Source organism: Rhea pennata, chromosome 1, assembly GCF_028389875.1.
Source record: "Rhea pennata isolate bPtePen1 chromosome 1, bPtePen1.pri, whole genome shotgun sequence".
NCBI classification, from domain to species: domain Eukaryota; kingdom Metazoa; phylum Chordata; class Aves; order Rheiformes; family Rheidae; genus Rhea; species Rhea pennata.
The window spans coordinates 191,003,187-191,026,125 of NC_084663.1; the positions used below are offsets into that span (position 1 = coordinate 191,003,187).

A 22,939-nucleotide genomic window follows, 5' to 3' on the forward strand; every position below is an offset into this window, starting at 1 on the left:
CAAAATAATTTATAAAGATACATTCTATCAAGATGAAGAAAATGTAACTTTATATGCCCCAAGAGACAATTTATGTTAACCTCAGGCTCTAATGCAATGACACTTAATGCTTTATCTGATCAGAGCTTACCCAGATTCCATTTTCGCCTCGAAGCATGCTGAACAAAAGCTTCAACTCTTTGACAGTGATGCTGTAGCTGGCAAGAACCCCCAACATATCAACTAGAAGATCTTCAAAGGAAAATAAAGTTATTCTGAACTCTGAATTTCATTGTTTTGACAAACAAGCTGAAAAAGCTAACACCTTTAAAAGTAAGCATATTCACAAATATAAATCAAACTAAGTTAGTCTCCTTAAATATTTCATAGAAGATTTCATATTCTCACTCTTTAAATTATTTTTTTAAAAATTTACATATGCAGTTTTAGATTTTGCCTTACACTTTGAACAAAATAGCTTATAAATATACCAAGAATTAATTCTCCGCATTCCATAACACTATTATCACACATTATGAGCTTATTGCTTACCCCTTTCTATTACCTATTTTGGGGATAAGGGATTCTTCATTCCTCTGAAGTTAGTATTTTTTGAAAGTTTCTGAGCTAAAAGATGCTTTGACATTATTAATTTATATACAATAAATTATACTGAGGATTTATACAGTTCCTACAGCTTTGCTACAGTGATAATGCTTCCAATTGTTACCAGAATGAAAGCCCAGAAAAAAAGCAGAGTGAGAAAACAATAAAAGACCATAAAAATCACAAAAGATCAAAACTGCTAAAGAATTTAATACAGATTCCATTAAATATCTCAAAATTCATAAACTTTTAAAGTATTAGCATTACATAGCTTGCCTTTTAGAGAGAGAGAGAGAGAGAGAGAGAGAGAGAGAGAGAGAGAGAGAGAGAGAGAGAGAGAGAGAGAGAGAGAGAGAGAGAAAGAGAAAGGTTTAAAACTACTTCCAGTGCTTGAATCTTCATTTTAAAATAGAATCTCACTTTAAGGATTTTTTTTAGCCTGTGGGATGCTGAATTCCTCATATACTCTGCACTTTCTTCTGCAATAAACACCACTACTAAGAATTGTTACTACCTTTAGCAGGAGGAAATACAAGTTGCTCATCTTCACAGGTGCAGCATAAGAGATTGAATTCAAAGATATGAAGTACAAAGTTTCAAAACAAGTAAGCTATGACACAATAGAATCAGCATTAACCAAATTTTTGAATCTCCTCAGCTCTCAACAATCTGAAAACTCCCCTGCCTCATTTCCCAAATAGAGTACTTTTTCCCTTCATTCTCTAAATTTCCCTTTTTTTCTAATAATAGGACACATTTTAAATAAGTAACTCCTACCATATTTCTCTTCAATTTACCAGAATACTTCGCACGACAGGAACTACATAGCACCAATCATATTTAAATATTGCTTAACTTTTTTATCCAGATGTTATCAGATATTCATCTTTCAATATAAGATATTTCATGTTCAGCACATAATCCAAGATGATTTCTCTTTGCTCTCTGCAATGCTTGAATAAAACTGTTTAAAGACAGCTAAAAATGAGAGCATTCACACAAACCATTCTAGCAAGGTTTTTGTTTTTGTTTTTTAAAATGAACCTTTGTGTACCTTGAAAATTAACACATCACACAGAGAAGACCAAAATCTTGAAATCTGTCAATAAAAACATTTTAGGCTAGGAGAATCACACTTCAAATCTAAGCTATACTTCAGCTTGGCTCAGCATTATTAACTATTTAAACACTGTTTTAAATGTGTTCTTTTCAGATAAAAATATGTCATCTAAAGTTCTAACAGTGCTGGGTTCCTAAGTATTAAACAACATTGCTATTAGAAACTTTGTCGCATGCAGTGCATATACACAATGAATGACTTCACAGAAATACATGTAACTTCTAGATGACATGAATGTGGGACTACCTGCTTCCCTTTTCAACAATGAAAGTATGAGTCTTAAAGATGCTGACAAAAATGCTGTTGATGAATATCCATCCTTTTGGAGTACTTTGCATTGATGTTTTGCTTTTAGATTTTTTTTTTTTTTTTTTTTTTTGCAAATCCCCAGGTACGTGTTTTTGAATAAATTCATCAAAATCTAATAACTTGTTCCAATACAAAACCAGCTTCTGATAAGCAAAAGAGGTGTAATGAATGAAATATCTATAATGAACAGAAGACATAGTAAGTTGTTCAGTAGGTGAAACTGCATTGAAACTGCATGTCATTAAAAAAATAAAAGAAAAAACAAAGTAACCTGCAGTCATATTGCCATGGGATCTGAATATGTTCAAAATGTTCAAGTATAACCTTATTTCTTTTCTCTAACCAGTCTATTTAGGAGTTTATTTCATCTTCCTTTTAAAATCAGTGGCAGAGCATGTTTATGATGGAATTTCTTAAGGGAAAGTAAAATAAAGCAAAGAAAACATCTTGCCTATTATGTAAATGAATTCTATGATCCAGCTCCTCTTCTAGTCTCTACAAGCATCTGTCTCCTTCACTGTATAGTCTCTATCTATCACGATACATAAATGGCAGATATACTGTATGTGACAATCAGAAAATTGAAGACACTAACATCTCAGAAATGGAAATCAGCATGAGTGATTCTTTACCTAAGAATTTCCCAATTCTTATTCTGTAATCCTAGCTTGCTTAAAAGCTATTTCATGCTGCTTCAAATTTTGCTTCCTTTAAATAGAAAAACAGTTACGTAGAAGTAGCATTTTTTCTTAAAAAAAAAAGGAAATAGAACATTCAAAAAAATTCTCTAACATAAACGATGAAAGGAAAATTACTGCAGTCAAGCAGAGATATGACTGACAGATTTTTAAAATTACTGAACATAAGTTATGTTCGTTCTTTGTTATAGCCTTCTACTACTTTATGATTCAACAGCTAAGGGCTGTCTTCATAGAAAATTTGTATTTCCACTTAAGATGTTGATAACCACAACCATTAAAAACAAAAATTTATAAACAATGAATAAAACATGAATTGAGAGAAATAAATGTCAACTACCTAAAAATGTAACTCTGGTTAAAAGAATAGACCCGAAAAATTGAATTCCAGTAGGTAATGAGGAGAACTTAAACAAAAACTCTATTATGTATCTTTATACCTATGTATCAAAAATTCCATGTAAAAGATTCAATCCATGTCTGTTTTTTATATCATACTAATCTATTCATCAATATAAACGGGCAAACATCACAATGCACGCTATTCTTGGAAATTAATCTTTTTAGAGAAGCTCTTCTTTATTTTCTGTAATATTAATTAAGATCATATATGTACGTGGTCTATTATCTTATTTCATAAACAAAATCACGTAAAATAAAATTAAAGCCAAAAGCAGAAAACAGGCACTATTTCTCATTTTTAATTTATTCCAAAAATGCACAGAATGTAACAGATTTTATTCACATTAATAGCACCTTCTGAATACTCTCATACTAAGCAGTTCATATAAAACAAACTCTCTAGAAACTCACTAGAAACCTTGAACTCTTGGACCCCTCTTTCTTCTAGGGCCCTATCGAAAGGGATTCTTCTGAAAAGGTCCCTGAAAAGGCCAAAGTTTGCTCTCCTGAAGGGCTGTGATCCTGAACACCGTCTCATGGTCACTGCAGTCAAGGTTGTCCCCAATATTCACATCTTCAACCAGCTCTTCCTTGTTTAAAGTACCAGGTCCAGCAGTGCATGTATTCTCATTGGTTCCTCTATCACCTATATCAGGAAGTTGTCATCAATGCTCCCCAAGAACTACTTGGATTGCTTTTGTCTTGCTGTGTTGTCACTCCAGCAAATATCAAGGTGGTTAGAGTCCCCCATGAGAACCAGGGAATATGATTATGAGGCTACTGCCAGCTGTCTGTAGAAGGCCTCATCTACTACTTCCTCCTGATCAGGCAGCCTGTAGCAAACACCCACAACAGTATTACCCATTTTAGTCTGACCCTTCCTACCCATAAACTCTCGGCCAGCCCATCATTCACCCCTGGGCAGAGCTCAATACATCCTAGCTGCTCTCTCACATAAAGGGTGACTTCTCCACCTTGTGTTCTATGGCCTGGCCTTCCTAAAGGGCCTGTAGCCATCCATGGCAGCATGTGAGCTATCAGTCATGTGAGCTATCTCACTGTATGTTTGTAATTGCAATGAGATCATGGCCCTGTGACTGCATGCAAATCTCTAATTCTTCCTGTTTATTGCCCATGCTGTGTGCATTCATGCACAGGCACTTTGGAGAAGTATCTGAACATGCTGATTTCCCAGCAGGGTGCAAAAAGTTTTCCCATAGTCTTGTAGGTGCCTCCTTACCTTCATGCAATTCTTGGAGGTATTCCCAACTGAACCCTATTTTGCTGACTGCCTAGTCTCTATAACTCTGTCCTTTCTCAGCCTTTCCTAGTTTAAAGACCTTCTTACCAAGCTGTTAGGCCTCACAGGCCTGTTGGCAAAGATGCATGTGCCCCACTTAGTGAGGTGGATCCCATCTCTCCCAAGCAGATGTCACTCTTCAAACAGGTCTGATGGTCATAGAAATCAAAACACTGTTCCTGATACGAGCTGTGCAGACCATTGACTCAGTATCCGTCTACTCCTCCTCCTCACTGGCAGGATTGAGGAGAAAACTAACTGGGTCTCCATACCCCTGACAACCACACCCAGAGTTCTGTAGCCACATTTGATACATTCTTGGCAGTATCACTGATGCCCACATGGAAGAGTAGAAGGGATTATAGTCAGAGAGGCTGATAAGCTTTGGTAGTCTCTCCACAATATCCCAGATCCAAGCCCCCAGCAAGCAGCAAACCTCTCTAGACAGGAGCTTAGGTCAGCAGATGGGCACCTTTGTCCTCTGCAGTGGGAAGTTATGCATTACTATCAGTCACTGTTTCCTCTGGGTGTTCCTGCATGGCACTGGGTCCATTAGCCCAGATGCTTCCCTTGAAAGCATGAACAGCTTCTCCTCAGCTTTGAGGGCAGTGAACCTGTTCATTAACTGCAAGCCTTTAGGAGGAGCAGGAACCTTCCTCTTGGTACTAGAAGTCACCAGCCTCCAGTCTTCACCTTCCTCAGAGTTACCACTTACTGTCCCACAAGAAACAGACTCTACCTGGGTCTCCACTGGTGTTGGGGGTTGGGGCTCTTGAAGCTGTAGGGTCTGTGAGAACATCCTATCTATCTCTTGCTTGTCCTCTCTGATGCTACACAGCCAGCTGTCTTCCTCCCATAACTCCTTTACCTGGTGCACAACTCATCAACAACAGCATACCTTCCGCAGGAAAGATGACTGTCAGCTCCAGTCTCATGGAGCCTGAAATTTGCAGCATCCTCTGTCAGAAGGTCTGTCTAGTTTGAAGCCTCTAACATGGCAGAGACAGCTACTCCAACATCTACTGGGAAATGTGCCCTGTGGCATGTCACAACCACACTGGAGAATGTGCATGCTGCTCTAAATGGAGACAAGGACCCCTTCTTTGCACCCCTCTGCACGAACTGCTACACAAACCACTGCCATCTGTTGGCTGCACCTCTCAAATCTTCCTTTACTTTAGTATAATCCTCACAATATCATATGAGTACACAGGTGACTTCTGTCAGGTGATGCTTCTGGAAAGCAAACTGGAATACAAGTGGCAATGATGCAATCTGGATTGCAATTGAGAATGCCATAGAAATTAAGTCTATATTCTTAGCCACAGCATCTGCAAAATCTCAGGAACTGAGATATTTAAAGTGCTGAGAAACTTCATGAATCTGTTTGCCTTCCTAGAGGAATACAGCCAAGTTTTTCTCAATGCAAAGGATTGCATTCATATTTGTTTGCCATTCTCTTACTTTCACAAGATAAGAGTGCTTCTAGACTTAAATTGGTCCTGAAGCAGTGCTGTCAGAAGATGACTGAAAACATGCCTATCCCCACTGTTTGAACCTTATTTGGCTCTATTCACAGCATTTCAGAAGAAAGTGAGCAAGAAGACCTAAAAACAACGAACACCCTCCAAATAAACAAACCAAAAGTGTCTGCACTTTACAGATGATTAAAAAGCGACCATAAAATACTGGCCTGACAGATTATTAGCAATTGCTTTCAAAAGAGCTGGTACTAACTTCCTAGGACTGAGCACTAACTAGGCTCTTTTTACTGACCATTAAAAGTCATTCTGCCACATTTGCCACATTCTGTCACCATTTGGGTTTGGACAGCTGATAGAAATATTTGCGGCAAAAAGGTTCTACAGTCATCTGGAATCACTTATGACCACAACATCTGCATCATATCAAACTAACAAACACAGAAACTGCACAAGCTCTTACTGTTTGTGTCAACGAGTGCCTATCATTTGGCTAGTTGTTATATGACCACATTTATTCCTTCTGGTTTATTAAAAACATTGTTGTCATTTATCGAACGATGGAGGGTGGAGAGGTGTTTTTAGAAATCAGAGTTAAAAATCATTACTTATTATTAAGTTACTTATTTGGCTACTTCCATGCCCTTCTATGACGATTTTCGGAGGAGAAAACAAAACAAAACAAAAACCTCCATATTCTCATCTACTTACAGTTCTCAGAGAAAGATCCTGCAAAGTGGTATTCTGTTAAATCCTCACTAACAGTATATAGAAGACTACTCAAGTAGTTTGACTAGTCTAGAGCTAAAATGCTATTAGAATTCAAATTTTTATTTTCGTTTTTAAAGAAGACTTCTGCTCCTTTATTCCATGACAGTACATAGAAGGGCAACCTTACTGATGAAGGTTTTCTATGAAATTCTCTTTCTAAAGTACCATGTGACCACTCTCTCTCAAAAAAAAAAAAAAAAAAAAAAAAAAGGCTGGAGGCTCCATTCATTTTCTTTATTAATGCACTATGCCTGATTTATACTAATATTTGTGATTTTAGACTGTTTTTCAATTCCCAAAGGCTCCTGCAGGTCAAATCCTATATTCTCTTGATTTCTGCATTCTGTAATTACATATGCATTTATTTAATTTCTCTCTAATGGTTATGGTGATATATATTGTTATATATGTATTTATATATGTTATATATAATAGTCATAGTTATATATGCCACATACAGAGGTACTACTTAGGGAGCATAAATTGAAAAAAAATGATAGTATAATTAGTGACATAAGCACATTATTTCCACGATTAAAACCCCAATAAACTTCAAGCTAGAAACATCTGCCCTCATCAGCTAGTGTCCTATATAATGTGGAATAAAACAATATGTTTCCATTTACACTGTTCTGACACACTGACAAGTCCTGGAAACAAAACATATTTGGTGCAAATCATTAGTTTGACAATCTATTGATCTGTTGTACTTCAGAGTATGAATCTCATGGTTCAGTATTTGGAATAACATTTCTGTTCGTTTTAGGATTTACATACACAGTTCTAATCAATTAAGTATACACTAAAACTCAGTCTGAAATACAGAATATAGCTTTTTCAAATACTTTAATACACTCTCACTCAAAAAGGCAAGGGACAAAAACATTCTTGAATCATCTAGATTTCATGCTGCTGTTACCTTCTTGTTTCTCGTCTCTTAATACTCACTGACTTACTGTTCCACAGACCCTGCATGTGCCAGGAATCAGTTCATTTGACTGAAATCTTAAACTAGAATTACCGAAGATGAATCTCTTCAATTTTTTAAAAATGTATCATAATTTAAGTATTCTACTATTAGTCCCAAATTACACAGAAGTGAAGAACAACCTCCACACTCAGCAGAAATAAACTGCTCAGTTTAAATTTCTTGCCAAGAAAAATAAGGAGCAGACACATCACAATCATAAGTAGCTTTTAACTGGCATACTTAAAAGCAACAACTGAACTTGCCCCTCTAACTAAATTACTCAAAATTATAATCTGCACCCTGTTACTGAGAGAATGTAGTATGGAATAGCATAGACTTCTTCAAAAGTGATCTGAAAACCTCAGCTGTGCAACAACTTAATCAGTTCTCATCAGTGAGCAAAGTATGCTGTGTTTTGCTGTAAAAATTATGGCCAATAAAAACTACGAGTATAAAAACTGGAGAGACATAGGAAGCACAGTTATATATTATAGAATGAAGTACACAAAAAAAATAATATTATCCAAATGCCCAGCATTCAAAGATATGAATTTTTGATATGCTCTGATATGTGGGTTATATTTAAAGTGGATCATAACAACAATTCTAAAGTCGGAATAAATCATAGTAATCAATCAAAATTAAGATTTGATGTTTAACATGTAAAATGTGCTCTTCTTAGATATGTTCATAATTGCTTTATTTTCTCGCTAAGGTAGCGTTATCTTTTCACTTTAATTACCAATTATTTTAAATAATATCAAGATACATTTTAAACTAAGAACACATTTTCTCCTTTTCATTTTTCTGAAATTGATTTAAAAAGTACTTCTGACTCAATAGTAATATTAACCAAAATATTAAGTAAAAAACAGAACACCCCAAACCGCACCATAATCACAAAAAAATGACAGTTCAAGAATGTTGTAATTATCAGTTGGCAATTTATACCTGCAATCATGTCGTCCACAGTACTCATCTTCAGCAATACCTGCTCAATTAAGCCAACTTCAGTGCTAGTCTGTAAATTACGGACACTTTTACGTAGAATGGCTGTGAACATACTCCAGATTTCTGCTTGGCATGTTACATCACAGTGCTCCAAAAGCTCTGACATGCACGTAATGCTCTCTGCATCCTGGATTATAAAGTTCATCTCTAGATCAAATTCTCCACCAACCAGCTACAAGAGAGAATAAAAACAGCATTGTAATGTGCAATACATAGTTTAGTGTCTTTCACATGTTCATTTTGGCCAACATTGAATACTTTTTGCATGATAGAGAAACTCTTATCTATGAGCTGGAAAGACAGAGAAATGACAATCATGCTATGGAGAATATATCTTTTAAATTACTAGCATGAAATATATTACCTTCAATTTTGTCACAGTACCAAATACTACCTTCAAAAAAATATATATATTTGAAATAATCCTTACCATAAAACAACTAAAATGATAATCTGTCCCAGAGAGTTTTGCAGAATCTGAAAAGTTCAAAACCAGTTGAAACTTTCCTACAGTTCCCACAAGAGATATTTGCCTCCTTAGAAGATTACAGAAACTGAAAATAATTTAGCTATATTTTTACTTCATATAAGGCAATATTTGCTTTTAGCTGGTTGTTTCCTAGGCTTTAATGTCCTTTCCAGTGCACCACCCAATCCTCCATGTGCTGATTTGCAGAAAAAGAATCAGTGATCTGATCTGGACCAAAGCAACCATGGAAAATCTTTTTCAACTACAGTACAGGCCAGTTCAACGTGTGGCCAGGTAAGCCTGTTGCAGGTATAAGGGAGAGACAGCACTGGGAGAGGAACAACCACACAAGTGAAAAGTGATTTAACAACAGCATTGATGAACTACAGCCTGACTCCTACCCAACTGGATGCTTGCAAAATGCTATCCAATGTCCTGATATCTAATTAAACAACAGAACTACTGGACATATTCTAGGAAAGCAAAAAGTAAAAATTTGCAAAAGATATAATCAATACCAAATATCGCTTGAGGCCACTGAATTTATATCATTAATTCCAATCAGCCACTCACATAATTTTGAAAAGAAGAACTTACTGAACTCAATAAAATTTCATTTAAAAATAACCCCATTTTAATGGCAGAAACTTCTTTTAATTCAGAAGGAAACAAAGGCTAATTTCTTAGATGCCATACTCTATCCAAGTAACCTTAAAGGACTTTGAATGCACTAGTATTAAATAACTGCAAATACATTACATAATTTAGAAATGCAAAAGAACAGAGTAACTTAATTCTAAAATTATTTTAAGATATTCTTTTCTGTAAGTTTCAGGAAGATACATAATTAAAATTGCAATAAGATGTTTTAAATTAAGTATATTCAAAGAATTCCTCTTTCTTCCAAGTACATAATTTCAGTGGTTATTATTAATAAAAGTCTATTTCACAGTCTATTCAAAAGCAGTCTGTATTGCTTTCAGATTAAATGCCAAATAGGGACTAATATGAAATAATATGCAAATCTTTCTGTGATACTTAAACCAACCTAAATACTCTGTGTCTTTTTCTTCCTATCCTAATCTTCAGATGAAATAAATATATCTAAGCAAGGATTAGCTTTGGCTTCAATGCTGCTTTTCATCCACTTACAAATTATTTGACCTGGATGAGGGGACAGAGTGCCTCCTCAGCAAGTTTGCTGATGATCCCAAGCTGGGAGGAGTGGCTGACACACCTGAGGGCTGAGCTGCCCTTCAGAGAGACCTGGACAGGCTGGAGAGCTGGGCGGAGAGGAACCTCCTGAGGTTCAACAAGGGCAAGTGCAGAGTCCTGCACCTAGGGAGAAATGACCCTAGGCACCAGTACAAGCTGGGGGCTGACCTTGTGGAGAGCAGCTCTGCAGAGAAGGACCTGGGAGTGCTGGTGGATGACAGGTTGACCATGAGCCAGTAACGTGCCCTTGTGGCCAAGAAGGCCAATGGTCTCCTGGGCTGCATTAGGAAGAGTGTTGCCAGCAGGTCAAGGGAGGTGATCCTGCTGCTCTGCTCAGCCCTGGTGAGGCCACATCTGAAAGACTATGTCCAGTTCTGGGCTCCTCACTACCAGAGAGACATGGAGCTACTGGAGAGAGTCCAGCATAGGCCTACGAGGATGATCAGAGGGCTGGAGCATCTGCCCTCTGAGGAACGGCTGCAAGAGCTGGACCTCTTCAGCCTGGGGAAGAGAAGACTGAGGGGGGATCTTATCAATGTGGACAAGTACGTGAAGGGAGGGTGTCAAAGGGATGGGGACAAACTCTTTTCAGTTGTCCCATGTGAAAGGACTAGAGGCAATGGGCAGAAATTGAAGCACAGGAAGTTCTGCCTGAAGGTGAGGGGGAATTTCTTTCCTGTGAGAGTGACGGAGCACTGGCACAGGTTGCCCAGAGAGGTTGTGGAGTCTCCTTCTCTGGAGATCTTCAAGGCCTGCCTGGACACAACCCTGTCTACCATGCTGTAGGTGACCGTGCTTGAGCAGTGGTGTTGGACTATATGATCTCCAGAGGTCCCTTCCAACCTTACCGATTCTATTTTTTCTTCTATTAATTAATTACTAATAACCAACTTCTAATATAGGCTTCTAATATACTAAATATATAAACTGACTACCTCCTTCCTCTGGGATATTTGAATTCCTTTCAAATAAAACTATTATGTGAATTATGATTACTATTTGATTTTAGAAATTGTTATTGCATATCATATATCTGGTATACATTACGTGCCAAAAGTAATAAAGTGATTAAAATTAAACCCAGAATATTTCTATAGTCATTTCTTTTTAGAATGAGAGAATAGTTTTAGACAGGAAAACACCATGCTTTTCAAGAAACAGAGGTGGAGGAGTTTCTATTTCTGAAATACCAGTAACTGAGTACGCTTAATCAGCAGTCTGGGTTTTAGTTATATCAATTAACTTTAAATATCTCTCCACCTGGACCAGTCTCTCTGAGGTTATTTTAAAGACGTATGGGGGTTGGGGGGAAGACATTTGTGGAACACATTTGACTAGCTTCTCTTCAATGCTCATCCTAATACAAAATGAAACATTTCCTAGAAGTGCCTATTTTTCTCCATTGACAATGCAGGAAACCTATAATGTGCAGACCATATTTAGATATACAACTTTTAGATGCCTATGTTAGGTGAGATAAATTGACCTTTTTTGTTTTTAATAGCAGATGGACTTAAAAATAATGAAAAATAATTAATACCTCAGTCTGAATGCACAGATTCAAAAATACAGACTAATTTCCCTCTCCTCAAACACTACTTGTTGTAAAGTTCTTCCTTATATAAATTAATATACTAGCACAGTATGGTTAAAACAGACTAAAATAATTCACAACAAATTCAAATACTTTACAATGCATCTGCTTGTTAATGTAAATTGAGCTGAAAAGATTTTTCTGGTAGCAAGTGGCTAAGCAATAACATGTAAGAAAAGTTCAAAGTTAGCAAATGTAAAATAATCCAACATGATTACAGTCTTACCTATATTTACAAAACAGGCTCTAAAATCTGTTATTATCAGCCAGAAAAAAGATTTTGGAGCTCCTATGGCTACTGTTTTAAATAACAAAGACACATACAAAAATGTCAGCGTGCCACTACAAAAATTTCTAATGAACTTGCATCTTTATAGGCATAATTTGGTTTCTATCTCAAAAAAGATTAAGAGAACTAGAAAAGATTATTGCAAGAGTGGAACAGTTTGCCTAAAAGTAACAATATGCATATTTTTTTAAGATTTATTCCAGATTTTTCTTAAACAATATTGCTGACGTGAGTAAGCAGAACTGATCAGATCTTTCTGCTATCTTAAAGAAACTTCTTTTACTTAAAAGTAGTACTTTTATACACAAAAAAATTAAATCATACTGCCATAAAGTAATTTATTTTTAATATTACATGTAGAAGACATCTACATTAAGTTTTAGCTAGAGTACAACAAGAACACGAAGATATAAATCCTTACAGTAGCTCATAAATGATTCAATAAATCAATGCTCTTTTCACAACCTATATATTAAATGCAATCTTTCTCCTCTGTCAAACAGTTTTACTTTTCATTCTTCAATTCAAAATTTAATATTCAATAAATAATATGCTTTCACTGTGATTAAGTTTCTTGAATTATTGTTTGTATTTTATAAAGGTCATGCATCGCATTATAAAGTTTCTGCATCTTTCACAGCAAAGCTGTAATAAATGAAGAAGTAAACCAATTTTAAGACTGTGCTTTTAAGTCAGATGGATACAGCCAAAAAAAAAACTGCTTACTTCTGAAGAATCTACTTAATATGTTCAAACAATGTAGAAAGTTATGTTCAATATTGTGCTTCCCACACATGGTGCTGAACTGATAATTACAAGCAAATTAGGCTATCCTCCCAATCCTGAGGTTGTTTGCAATGACAGGTTGACTCTCATTGCAAGTTCTTCCAAGAACCTGTCTTAACTTCCACCACCACCATCTTCTGGGCTATGCTGCTCAACCTCTATTTTTCCTAACACTGCAGTCGTTCCCCCAGTAAGAATCTCCCATCACTATGCTATGTAATAAAAATTGTTTTCTTCCTAAGCTTCTGCATCTAAGTAGAACTGAGATATTTAGGTCTGTTATGCCATAGAACAAAGGTGAAATACTCCTTAAAGTACAGAAACTGTCTACATGTGTTTACAGTATATTCAGTTCTATTGTAGAAATAAGGAATAAAATACGTGCTGCTGAATATTCAAAATTAAGTTTCCAGCATATTTGTGTAAGTCAGAATTCTTCAGAACCAAGTTCTTCAGAATCATGTTCTGAAGAGCAGATTGAAATGAAATGAAAAATGTGATGGTTACTGAACCAGAAAATTCATCACATGAACACGAGATAGGAAAGACAGCAGACAATCTTAGAAGAAATATCCAAACAGAACATCAGGATGATAATGCTACTGAACAGAGGATTCTGCAAAGAAAGAATAGGTCAGAAGTTATAAACTTACTAAGATGATCTTATAAATGACCTTGAAGACACAACTAGTTTCAACACATCTTCATTTGTGGTTAAAAAAAAAGTCAAACATTCTAAGAATTGTGGGAGATGATCACAACAAGATGCAAGAATGTATTTTATAAGTACTTGGTATTGTTTCAGTTAAAGGAAAAAGCATGAGTGCATTGTGTTAAGGAAAGAATGAATAATACAAACACAAGAGCAGCAATAAATTGTGAAAATGTGAACCACAGGAAAATCAAATAAAACATTTTGCTTTGCAATTATTTTCTTCTTAGATACAGAAAACATCAAAAATTACTTGGAATACTCTATGTTCTGCTCTCATACTTTGGAAAAGTTTCATGGTACCCAAACTGAATATTTCTGCTTATTTTTTACACATGTTTCTCTTTATCCCTCTTTTAATTTGCAGCCTTAAGAACTATTAATCTGTATACCTGAAACTTACTTTTAAATATTAGGAATACAGAGAATTTTCTGCACAGTTTTTGGCTTCCTCAAATATCATGATAGTAAAAAGGACACATACCAAGAGAAAAAGATATTATATAAAATCACGAACTACTTTCTTAAAAACTCTTGGGCGATCAAAAATTGTTTTTCAGTTCCATGTTTATCCAGCATAAAATGAAGTCTGATTCTGATTATCAGATGCTAAGTGTTACAATATAACTGAAGCTTTTCATTAAGGCCTTTTTCTTCTCATCTAAATTAATACGTTTGTATTTTATGTATTAGTCTCAGTACCATCAAAGTAGTAGTTATTTCTAGTTTTTTTTCAAGTGTGACTAGCTGTATGAAGATTATAAAATCCAGCATACTAAGCAGCCAGTGAGAGCTAAATTATTGCAATGACATAATTGCTACACTAGGTCAGATCTGCACCAAGGTACTCCTTGCTCTTTTTTCTTCATGAACTACTACTGAACCTTCCTCATCTTTTCTAATGCTAAGAATAATCAGAGCATAACACAGACAAACGACAACCATTCTCACCCAGTTCGGACTAGTTTACAAGAACCACTTCAGATTTATATACATAAATACGTATATGATTGGGATAACCGATTTTGTCTTGTGAGTACAGGTGGTAATCAGTTTGGAAACAAACACCGAAACAAGATTATTAATTTTATTACTTCCCCTGATTTTCATATACACTTAGGTGGAGAAATTTCCACAAGGAAGACACAGAAATGATCAGCTGAGATAAGATTTTAAGACATTGTCACTCCTAAGTTATTTAGATGTTATAAAGAGCAAATTAGTAAACTAGCTACCCTGTGTAACAAAGACCACCATGCAGCATTCCAGAATAATTATTGTTCAAACTCGAATATCTTCTTTAAAAACACAGCATCACTTCTACATCATAATCACCAGTGAGAAAGTTCAAAATACACGAAATCTGATTGCTACTGCTTCTTTTGTAAAGAGAGGGCTCCAATTTAAACATTAAAATAAAACAGTCTGGAAAAAAAAAAAAAAAAAAAAGATTGTGGTCCCAGTTAGATAAAAACATATTTTTAAGTCACCAGCTAAAGCCCTAAATTTCTAATCAACTAATTTGGGGATTTTAGGAGGATTGTTCTTCAGCTGCATAAATGAAGATTTCTTTAAGTGAATGTTTAGAATGCTACATGAAATAAATGAAACTTTTCATTGATCAGTATGTGTACTGATCATATGTATTCACTGTTAATCTAAATATATCAGTATGACTACAGAGGAAAAACAAATTAATACAACCTTAAAGTTGCTATTTTCCAAAACTGGCATGTATTTCTCTCTTGTAAATACTTAATTTTTTGAATGGAATTCTTTAGAGATTCTATTATAGATTGTTGAGGTAATTTTCAACATTCTCTCTATCATCAAAGGAGAGAGAAAAAGATGCTTCTGGGAAGTGATTCATCTTACTCATTTTAGATGCAACATTAGGACGAACTAGATCTTGCCCTAGGAACGTACTACTTTTCACCGACTATAAAAGGACAGCTAGAGACTTCTAAAGTTATGGTGGATTAATCTTTCTCAGTGTGCTCACAGTATGCTTCACAACTGAATGACCCAGCTCTAGAAAGATCAATTCTCATGTGAATCACTATAGCAGCACATAATCCTCCCTATTATTGTATTTTTGCATTCATTTTCACTTCCAAAACAATTTTATCTTGAGTAATGTTTAGCATGCACACAGTACTATGCCACTATGTGAATGCTACCTAAAAAGTTTATTGCAAATTTTATTGTATTTTGAAAAAAAATCATTTAAAATGTCCTTTATACTTGTTGAGAAAATATAAACAAGGAACACACACAACTTCACTTTCAATACTTTCTTTCAAAAGGTGTGTATGGGGGAGGTGATACTCCTCAAAACTTATGGTCTCTGTCTTTGAGTTTATTCCATGCAGACAGTTCTGTCCATTAAGCAGCATTGTTTACTGAAGTAACTTTAACATTAAAGTCTTAAAAAAAAACGGTCTTATCATAGTGTGGAGGGAAAAACTGTAAATTACATGGTATCAAATCATAACCAGGTACAGCTGGAAGAGTCTTGTTGTTCCTTTCAAGACTGTCCAGTCATATTAATAAATAATTCTTCAGTGAAAAATGCATGTTTTGTGGGAAATTCCCCTTTTAACCGGAGGTACCAGTTAAACTTTGAGATTGTAAGCGCAGCTAGCATGGCCTGCTAAGTTCTTCTGAAAAATTAACACCTTATGTTTGTTTCAGAGAATCAGAAAACAGTTTACTGAACACAACATAGCACATGCTTATTCCCCACTTCAAACAAGCCTGTATGTCACATCACTATTAGACAGAGAAAACATTTTATCATGGCCTTCCCCAGGCTACACTCATTGTCTATAAATCAACAGATTTGATCATATCTACATTTTTCTCTTTTTTTAGATCTTGCATTTCTTTTAAAGCATGAAGTGAAACATTGAAAATTTATTTGAAATGGCTGGAAGATAACAAAAGTTGTGAAAGAACAAAAGGCTCTATAAACAATTAAGATTAACTCTGTAGTTATCAGTGTCTTCCTGAGGACATTAGCTTTCTTGGTACATATACCATGGTAATTTTTTTTTTAAGAGCTGTCTACTTTCCTTTAATTCCTGACTGAGAGGTCAGTTCCAAATAATATCACTGGCACCACACAAGTCAAATTTTCTAGCATGAGAGGACAGAGATAACTGTCAAACTGAAAGTGTTTTTGTTGTAAAAGAACAGTGCAGAGGTTTCAGCATTATTGATGCTTTATTAAAAACAGTGATCTAAGCAATCATATTGCAGCTTCACTGCCAAAAGTGGCAAAATGCAGCTCTAATACATTGCTTAAAGAGAGTACAAACTTTCATCTCTGAAGGACTTTCCAAAGAAAACAAACATATTTTAGAATTCATAACTATAGATGCTAACAGGCATGAAAGTATATGACCTGCCAAGACCTCTTCAGTCCTATCCTTATGACTCTAACTCCCTCAGTCCCACAGTGAGTATGTCTGGTTTATTTTACAAACCCTTCAAAATAGCAGTTGTCAATGTGTAAGTAAATGTAACTAAATGTAATGTCAAGTCACTTCAGCACGCTGTACAAAAGAAACATCCTCAAATAAACTGTGCCTAAGAATCGAAAGGCTTCTGTGTAAATTAAATTTTACATATATCTTGAGTGTTCCAGATGCTCTTCATTGATTCTTAGTCTCAAAATTGTAAGCTTTTTCAATGCAAATACAGTAAAAATTTGTTTTTCTTGTGCTGCTCAGCAAACTTGTTCTCTGTATAGAGGCCTGGTTAGTATTTATTTTGAGCATGCTGAGGTGCTGAAACTCTTCAGCTGAAAGTTCATCTTGATGGATGGAAATGACAGTTTCTTTTTCAGTTTTAGATGAGCACAAGTTTTAGGCATGTATTAAACCATCTCTGCTTTCAGTAGGAATGCTACAACACTGCAAGATGCTGAAATTGGTAACTTACGCTATGTTATAATCATCTTAATTACCCAGGTCAATTAGTTGAGTCTTATTAACTTGCTCCTCCAATAATACAAAGTGTTATGACACAGTATAACGTTAGCTAATCAAGAGAACTGGAACAGCCACCAAATGAACTACGACAAAGCTCAAGACTGATAAAGTTATTTTACATACAAATACATACTCCAAAACATAAAAAGCTAGTCTCTTACTCTAGTATTTTTAAATTACCAGAAGGAGACTCTTTTCCCATTTATTATACTGATCTTCTAACAGATGTTTTTGGACCATAGCAGGATATAAGCTTTTAATTCAAGTTTAGTTGTATCTGAATACTGAAAAACTAGGAAACAGAATTTGCAGTTCTATTTCAAAGAGGTAAAATCAAAACTACTAACATGCTCGGAACTAACAGAATCATCTTGTTTTCATTTTGTCTGGTTTAGTTTTTCTTTTTTATTACTCATGATCAAGACTTAATCTAATAGAGATCAGTTTGTTAGATAAAGCGACCTTCCTACTCAAAAAACTAACATTTATTAACCACTTTACTTTCATGTGTAAAATAACTAGCTTAAGTTTGCCAAATCTGCAAATGAGAAAATTCAGAATTGATTTTTATGGGCTTTAATAAGGCTGATAAATAAGCATAGCTTAAGGAGTATGAAACATAGTATTACTAAACAGATATTCCTAATTCAATTTACTGATAATACTTCATAGCTGCTCTTGGCTCTCTCTTCACTTCTGCAAACTTTAAAAGCCTATTACATCTTCCAAGAGCTTCAGCTATATTTGCATCTTTATCTTGAGCTTAATTTCCAACTCCCTTCTGTTACGGCAGCCTTCAATAACCAGTTATATGTTAAAACAAGATTTTTCTTTATTTGCTTTAACCTATGTTCTCCTGTTTCTGAGACAAGACAAAAAAGAGAAATTGAAAGAACTGAATTACCCAAGTCACAAACTGAGTGTACTCTGAGAAAATGAATGGCTTCTTCAACTACTTTTTTAGGTTTTTCTGCTAAAAAAATAAGATTATGAACTTACACTCCTATAGCTTGCACAGACAAATCTCACAACAGGTCGTCAGCATTCCTTAATTACTTTTCAAGGTGCTTACCATTTGTGTTATAATGGCGTAAAAAAAATACTTTGAAAGGGTCACAGCATATACATACCAGTCGTTGAGGGTTCTCTCCCTCTCCCCTACCCCCTAAAAAAGCAGCTTGAATAATAAATACCACCTTTGTAAAATAAATCTTGTGGAGATTGAAGAGATAACATAGTTACTAGAGTATAACATGAAAAAAGTTGAAAAACTAAGAAACATTAAACTTTCAAGAACTAAGCACTATTTTTTCATCTAATCTACATTGTACAACTAAGTGTGGCATAAAATGTTTATGCAGATAACAGCATTTCAGTTTTTAAAAGAAAATGATTGAAAAATCCTTAAGCAGTATTTCAAAGTTGGTCACATTTAAGCACTAAGCTCTGTTAAGGTAGCTATTTTTAGGAAGTATAATTGTTTTGTTTTGTTTTGTTTTCTTAATATGTAACTAAACCCACAAATCTTTTTGTTTAACTAGTCTAGAAACATTTGTGTTACTCTATACATAATCACACACATACTCCTGCTTCCCTAGCCTCACAAACACATTAACTAAACCTATTTCCTTTAAAAGCTAAAAGACAATTGTAGTCAATAGCAGTGTCCAGTAAAACAAAACATTTGATTTTTATTTTCATGTTTAACATTTGCTGTTATTCAAATGTATTTATCAAAGCAATTGTTTTAAACACATAGAAACATCCCATGACTTGAATAAATTATAATCATACATTTATTTGCATTTTACTCTTGAAAAATGATGGATTTCATTGCAGAATAATCTGTGGAATGGTTCCCATGATGGATTTCATTGCAGAATAATCTGTGGAATGGTTCCCAGGCCCATCAGGGATACGTATCTTAAAGATTACAGAAGAAATGCATGCAAAGGAAGTTAGCCATGAGGACTGTGGTATATTTTGTACCTGCATACTTTTGCTAAGATCACAAAAACAGCCACATACCATCAGGACGAAGGTTTATTTAGCCCAGTACCATCATGTATACAGTGTGTGTGTGTATGCCCATGCACACAGTATTTGAAGCATGTTTAACTGCAGTAATACCAGCAGAACTCAAAACTGCACAATTTTTTCCATACCATATTGCATCTCATGCATGCTAACAGATGCTTTTTTTCACTGTACAAGGCAGCAGACAACCTCTGGCCTGTAAATCTGAAATAAATATCCCACAGCCTATCTTACTGTGTCCTCCTTTCCTGTAAAGTGGTCTGATCCAAAGGCAAAGAAGCTGCTGTTTGCTGCCACTAACCACTCTTTCCTCAGTGTGAAGGAGCTTGTATATCCTTCCCACTAGCACTTCCACAAGTCCTTACTAGATGAACAGCAGGGAGACTTGCCTCTACCCAGGGCCTCATCATTCTGCTCAACATCTCTTGCAAAATTAACTGGTATCATCTGTCACTCTATTTTCATTACAAGGCAGGTCTCTATCCAGTACATTTAAGCATGACTAAGATATCATTGACGTCGTGCATCCTTCTCAAGAGCCTATGGAAAAAATACTTTTCTCTAGCTACTTCTCCCTTCATATCAGCAAGCTAAATTGGATTATCTGAGATACTGTGCAGCTAACTAAGAAATGATTTAATCTCTATTCTAAAAGATTTGAACATAAACAAAAGAAGATTAACCTAAACAGTTTTCATACTGCAAACAAGTTTTTGTAAAATAATGCAATTCATTTTCCTTTCCTATCACTGGCCACTACCCCAGCTTGCTTTGGTGTTTGGTAGGAAAAGTAATTACTTACATTTTTCTCATAAAGATTAAGATATTACATATTTTAAAATTAAAACTTCCATTTTTACATTGGCCCATTCTCATGTCCCCCTTTCTCTTAAACTTTGACTTATCTAGGATTCTTAATTGCATTTATATAGGACTTGCATTTTTCCCTCTTGTCATAAAATGCTCTAAGACTGAAAAACCTGGGAATTATAAATCATAGCTGTAAAATATTTAAAAGCAGAACAATTCCAATGTATTTAGTTATAATAGTGCAATTTTCCAACTGATCCATAAATGTGTCAAAGGTATTCTGCTCACATTAATGATCAATGATACAGTGATAGCACAGCCCTCACACTGCTAATGATACATGACCTTGAACAATACAGAAGTGATTTGACTAATTCTACCACAAAATTCATGACAGTGATCTTATACTCCATGCTGCTGAAAAGTAAATGCTTAAAGGGAAGAACAAAGATGCATTCATGACTCTCAACACTCTACTTCTCATGTGCGTAGATAATTTGGGGATATCTGGTAACGTTTTTGGCATTAGTATCATGGAACATTCCAACAGCAATTCCCATCACCAGTTTGTGAAATTCTATGTTCAGTTTCAACATGCTCACTTTCAACAACTTTCTATTTTTAATTATACGCCAAAAGCAGTAACTGTGGAATTTTTTCCAGATATTAGCCCTGATATTGATATAGCATGGGAGAAAATAAACTTGGTTAAGCACAGTAGTAAATCCCAGCTTATTTCTGTACAATCTCTCTTTACTGATTATAAATAAACGTTGGATATGTAAAGTAGTTCCACTTAATTCTCTGCATCTGACTCCGTTAAGCAACAGAGAGCTATCAGTTAATACGAAAGTCTCAGTCAGCATTCTTTCTCATAAAAACCTCTTACGCAAATTCCAGTAAATAATAATACAAATAACCTATAATTAAGTTAAATTTATTCATGGAGCTTTAACAAAGGCTTCCTGTACAACTTAGCTAATTCTTCTTAATGACTGAAATGCCTGTTGACTATATCTTACAGATAAGCACCAAGTCATATATATAAACAAGCATGATTTCACCTCAAAGCTTACTTTGTTCTTTTGATAAGTGCTTTTTGCCATAGTTCAGTTCTAATTTATACCTACTAATACACTACTAAATGTAATTAGTTTGTACAAAAAGCATCAGGAATATCTCAGTAAATGCAGTAACTTGCAGTAGCATGGCATGTGATAAAAAGCAGAAGGAACCAACACATTGTACACTCAGAAAAATTACGGGATGTAAGAGTTGGGAAAACTGATAGCAAGATTCATGTCAGTGGCCACATAATTCCAAGCTACCAAAACTGACAAGCCACAGAATTTTGTTAAATGAAAATTAAATTTTTAAAAAGTCAGTCAATTTATTTTCCTAGGTTTCAGAAAACGTACACCATTTGTTTCATTTTTCTTGTCTCATAAATGAGCAGGATATCTATTAAGGCCAAGGACTGTGTTTTAAAAATTCTTAACTTTTCCAAACCAATGTTTTCAAGCAGATAGTCCTCACTAGAAACTTCCATTGTTCACAAGGACAGTTGCTGATACTCAAATTGGTAAAACTAGATTTTTAATCCAGATTATTCAACATTCATTCCCTTTTCTTACAACAGGCCATGAGTTATTCAGTGAAAGATAATAACACTGTGTTAAGGCTTGTATTTCATAGACTTTTATTTGTCATTAGTAATTTGGGTAAACTTTTTGGGTAGGGTTAAACCCTAAAACCACAATCAATAAAGGAGGCATAGAAAATACTGCAATTACAAAGACAGAAATTACGTTTCATGTTTTATTATGAAGTTCTTTATTCAATAAAATCTTTCCTTTAACAAGTAGACAAGAACAGTGTCAAGAGCAAAGGCAAGAATTATGTGGCAAAAGATAAGTCAATAATGTAACTCTTACCAAAATGGTGGTTTTAAGAAGGAAATGCAGGTAAATAAGCGTAAGAGATAATTCATCAGTAATCAAAAGGTTTCCCTTGCAGGAAATTTGTTGGATCACTAAGTTTTCCCAAAATGAATGCCATCAGCTTCAAGTCTATCAGTACATCCATTTAACATACTACTGCTCCTATCTTCTCACCTTTTATATAATCCAGAGGTAAAGGCAACATAATTAGGTTTAGAAGAAATTATGCAACTACATCCCTTATTAGAAGAGTGAAAAATGTGATTTACTCTAATATTGAGCGTATGTGACTGACCTCTGTTTTTGTTACAGTGTTATGACTTTAGTTTTTGATGGAATGGTTGATGTTGGAAGGGACCTCTGGACATAATCTCCTCCAACTCCCCTGTTCAAACAGGGGCACCTATAACAGGTTGCCCAGGACCCTGTCCAGACAGCTTCTGGA

General features: G+C 35.0%; 1 protein-coding gene across 2 annotated transcripts in view; it reads right to left on the reverse strand.

Moving 5' to 3' along the window:
• NBEA (neurobeachin) overlaps positions 1-22,939 on the reverse strand; it is a 519,777-nt gene that overhangs the window by 420,167 nt on the left and 76,671 nt on the right. For both annotated transcript variants that reach the window (XM_062567111.1, XM_062567112.1), the window contains exons 2-3: positions 8,588-8,819; positions 131-231 (exon numbers count right to left, since the gene is read on the reverse strand). In XM_062567111.1, coding sequence (XP_062423095.1) covers positions 131-231; positions 8,588-8,819 — 333 coding nt within the window. The remainder of the gene's footprint in view (positions 1-130; positions 232-8,587; positions 8,820-22,939) is intronic.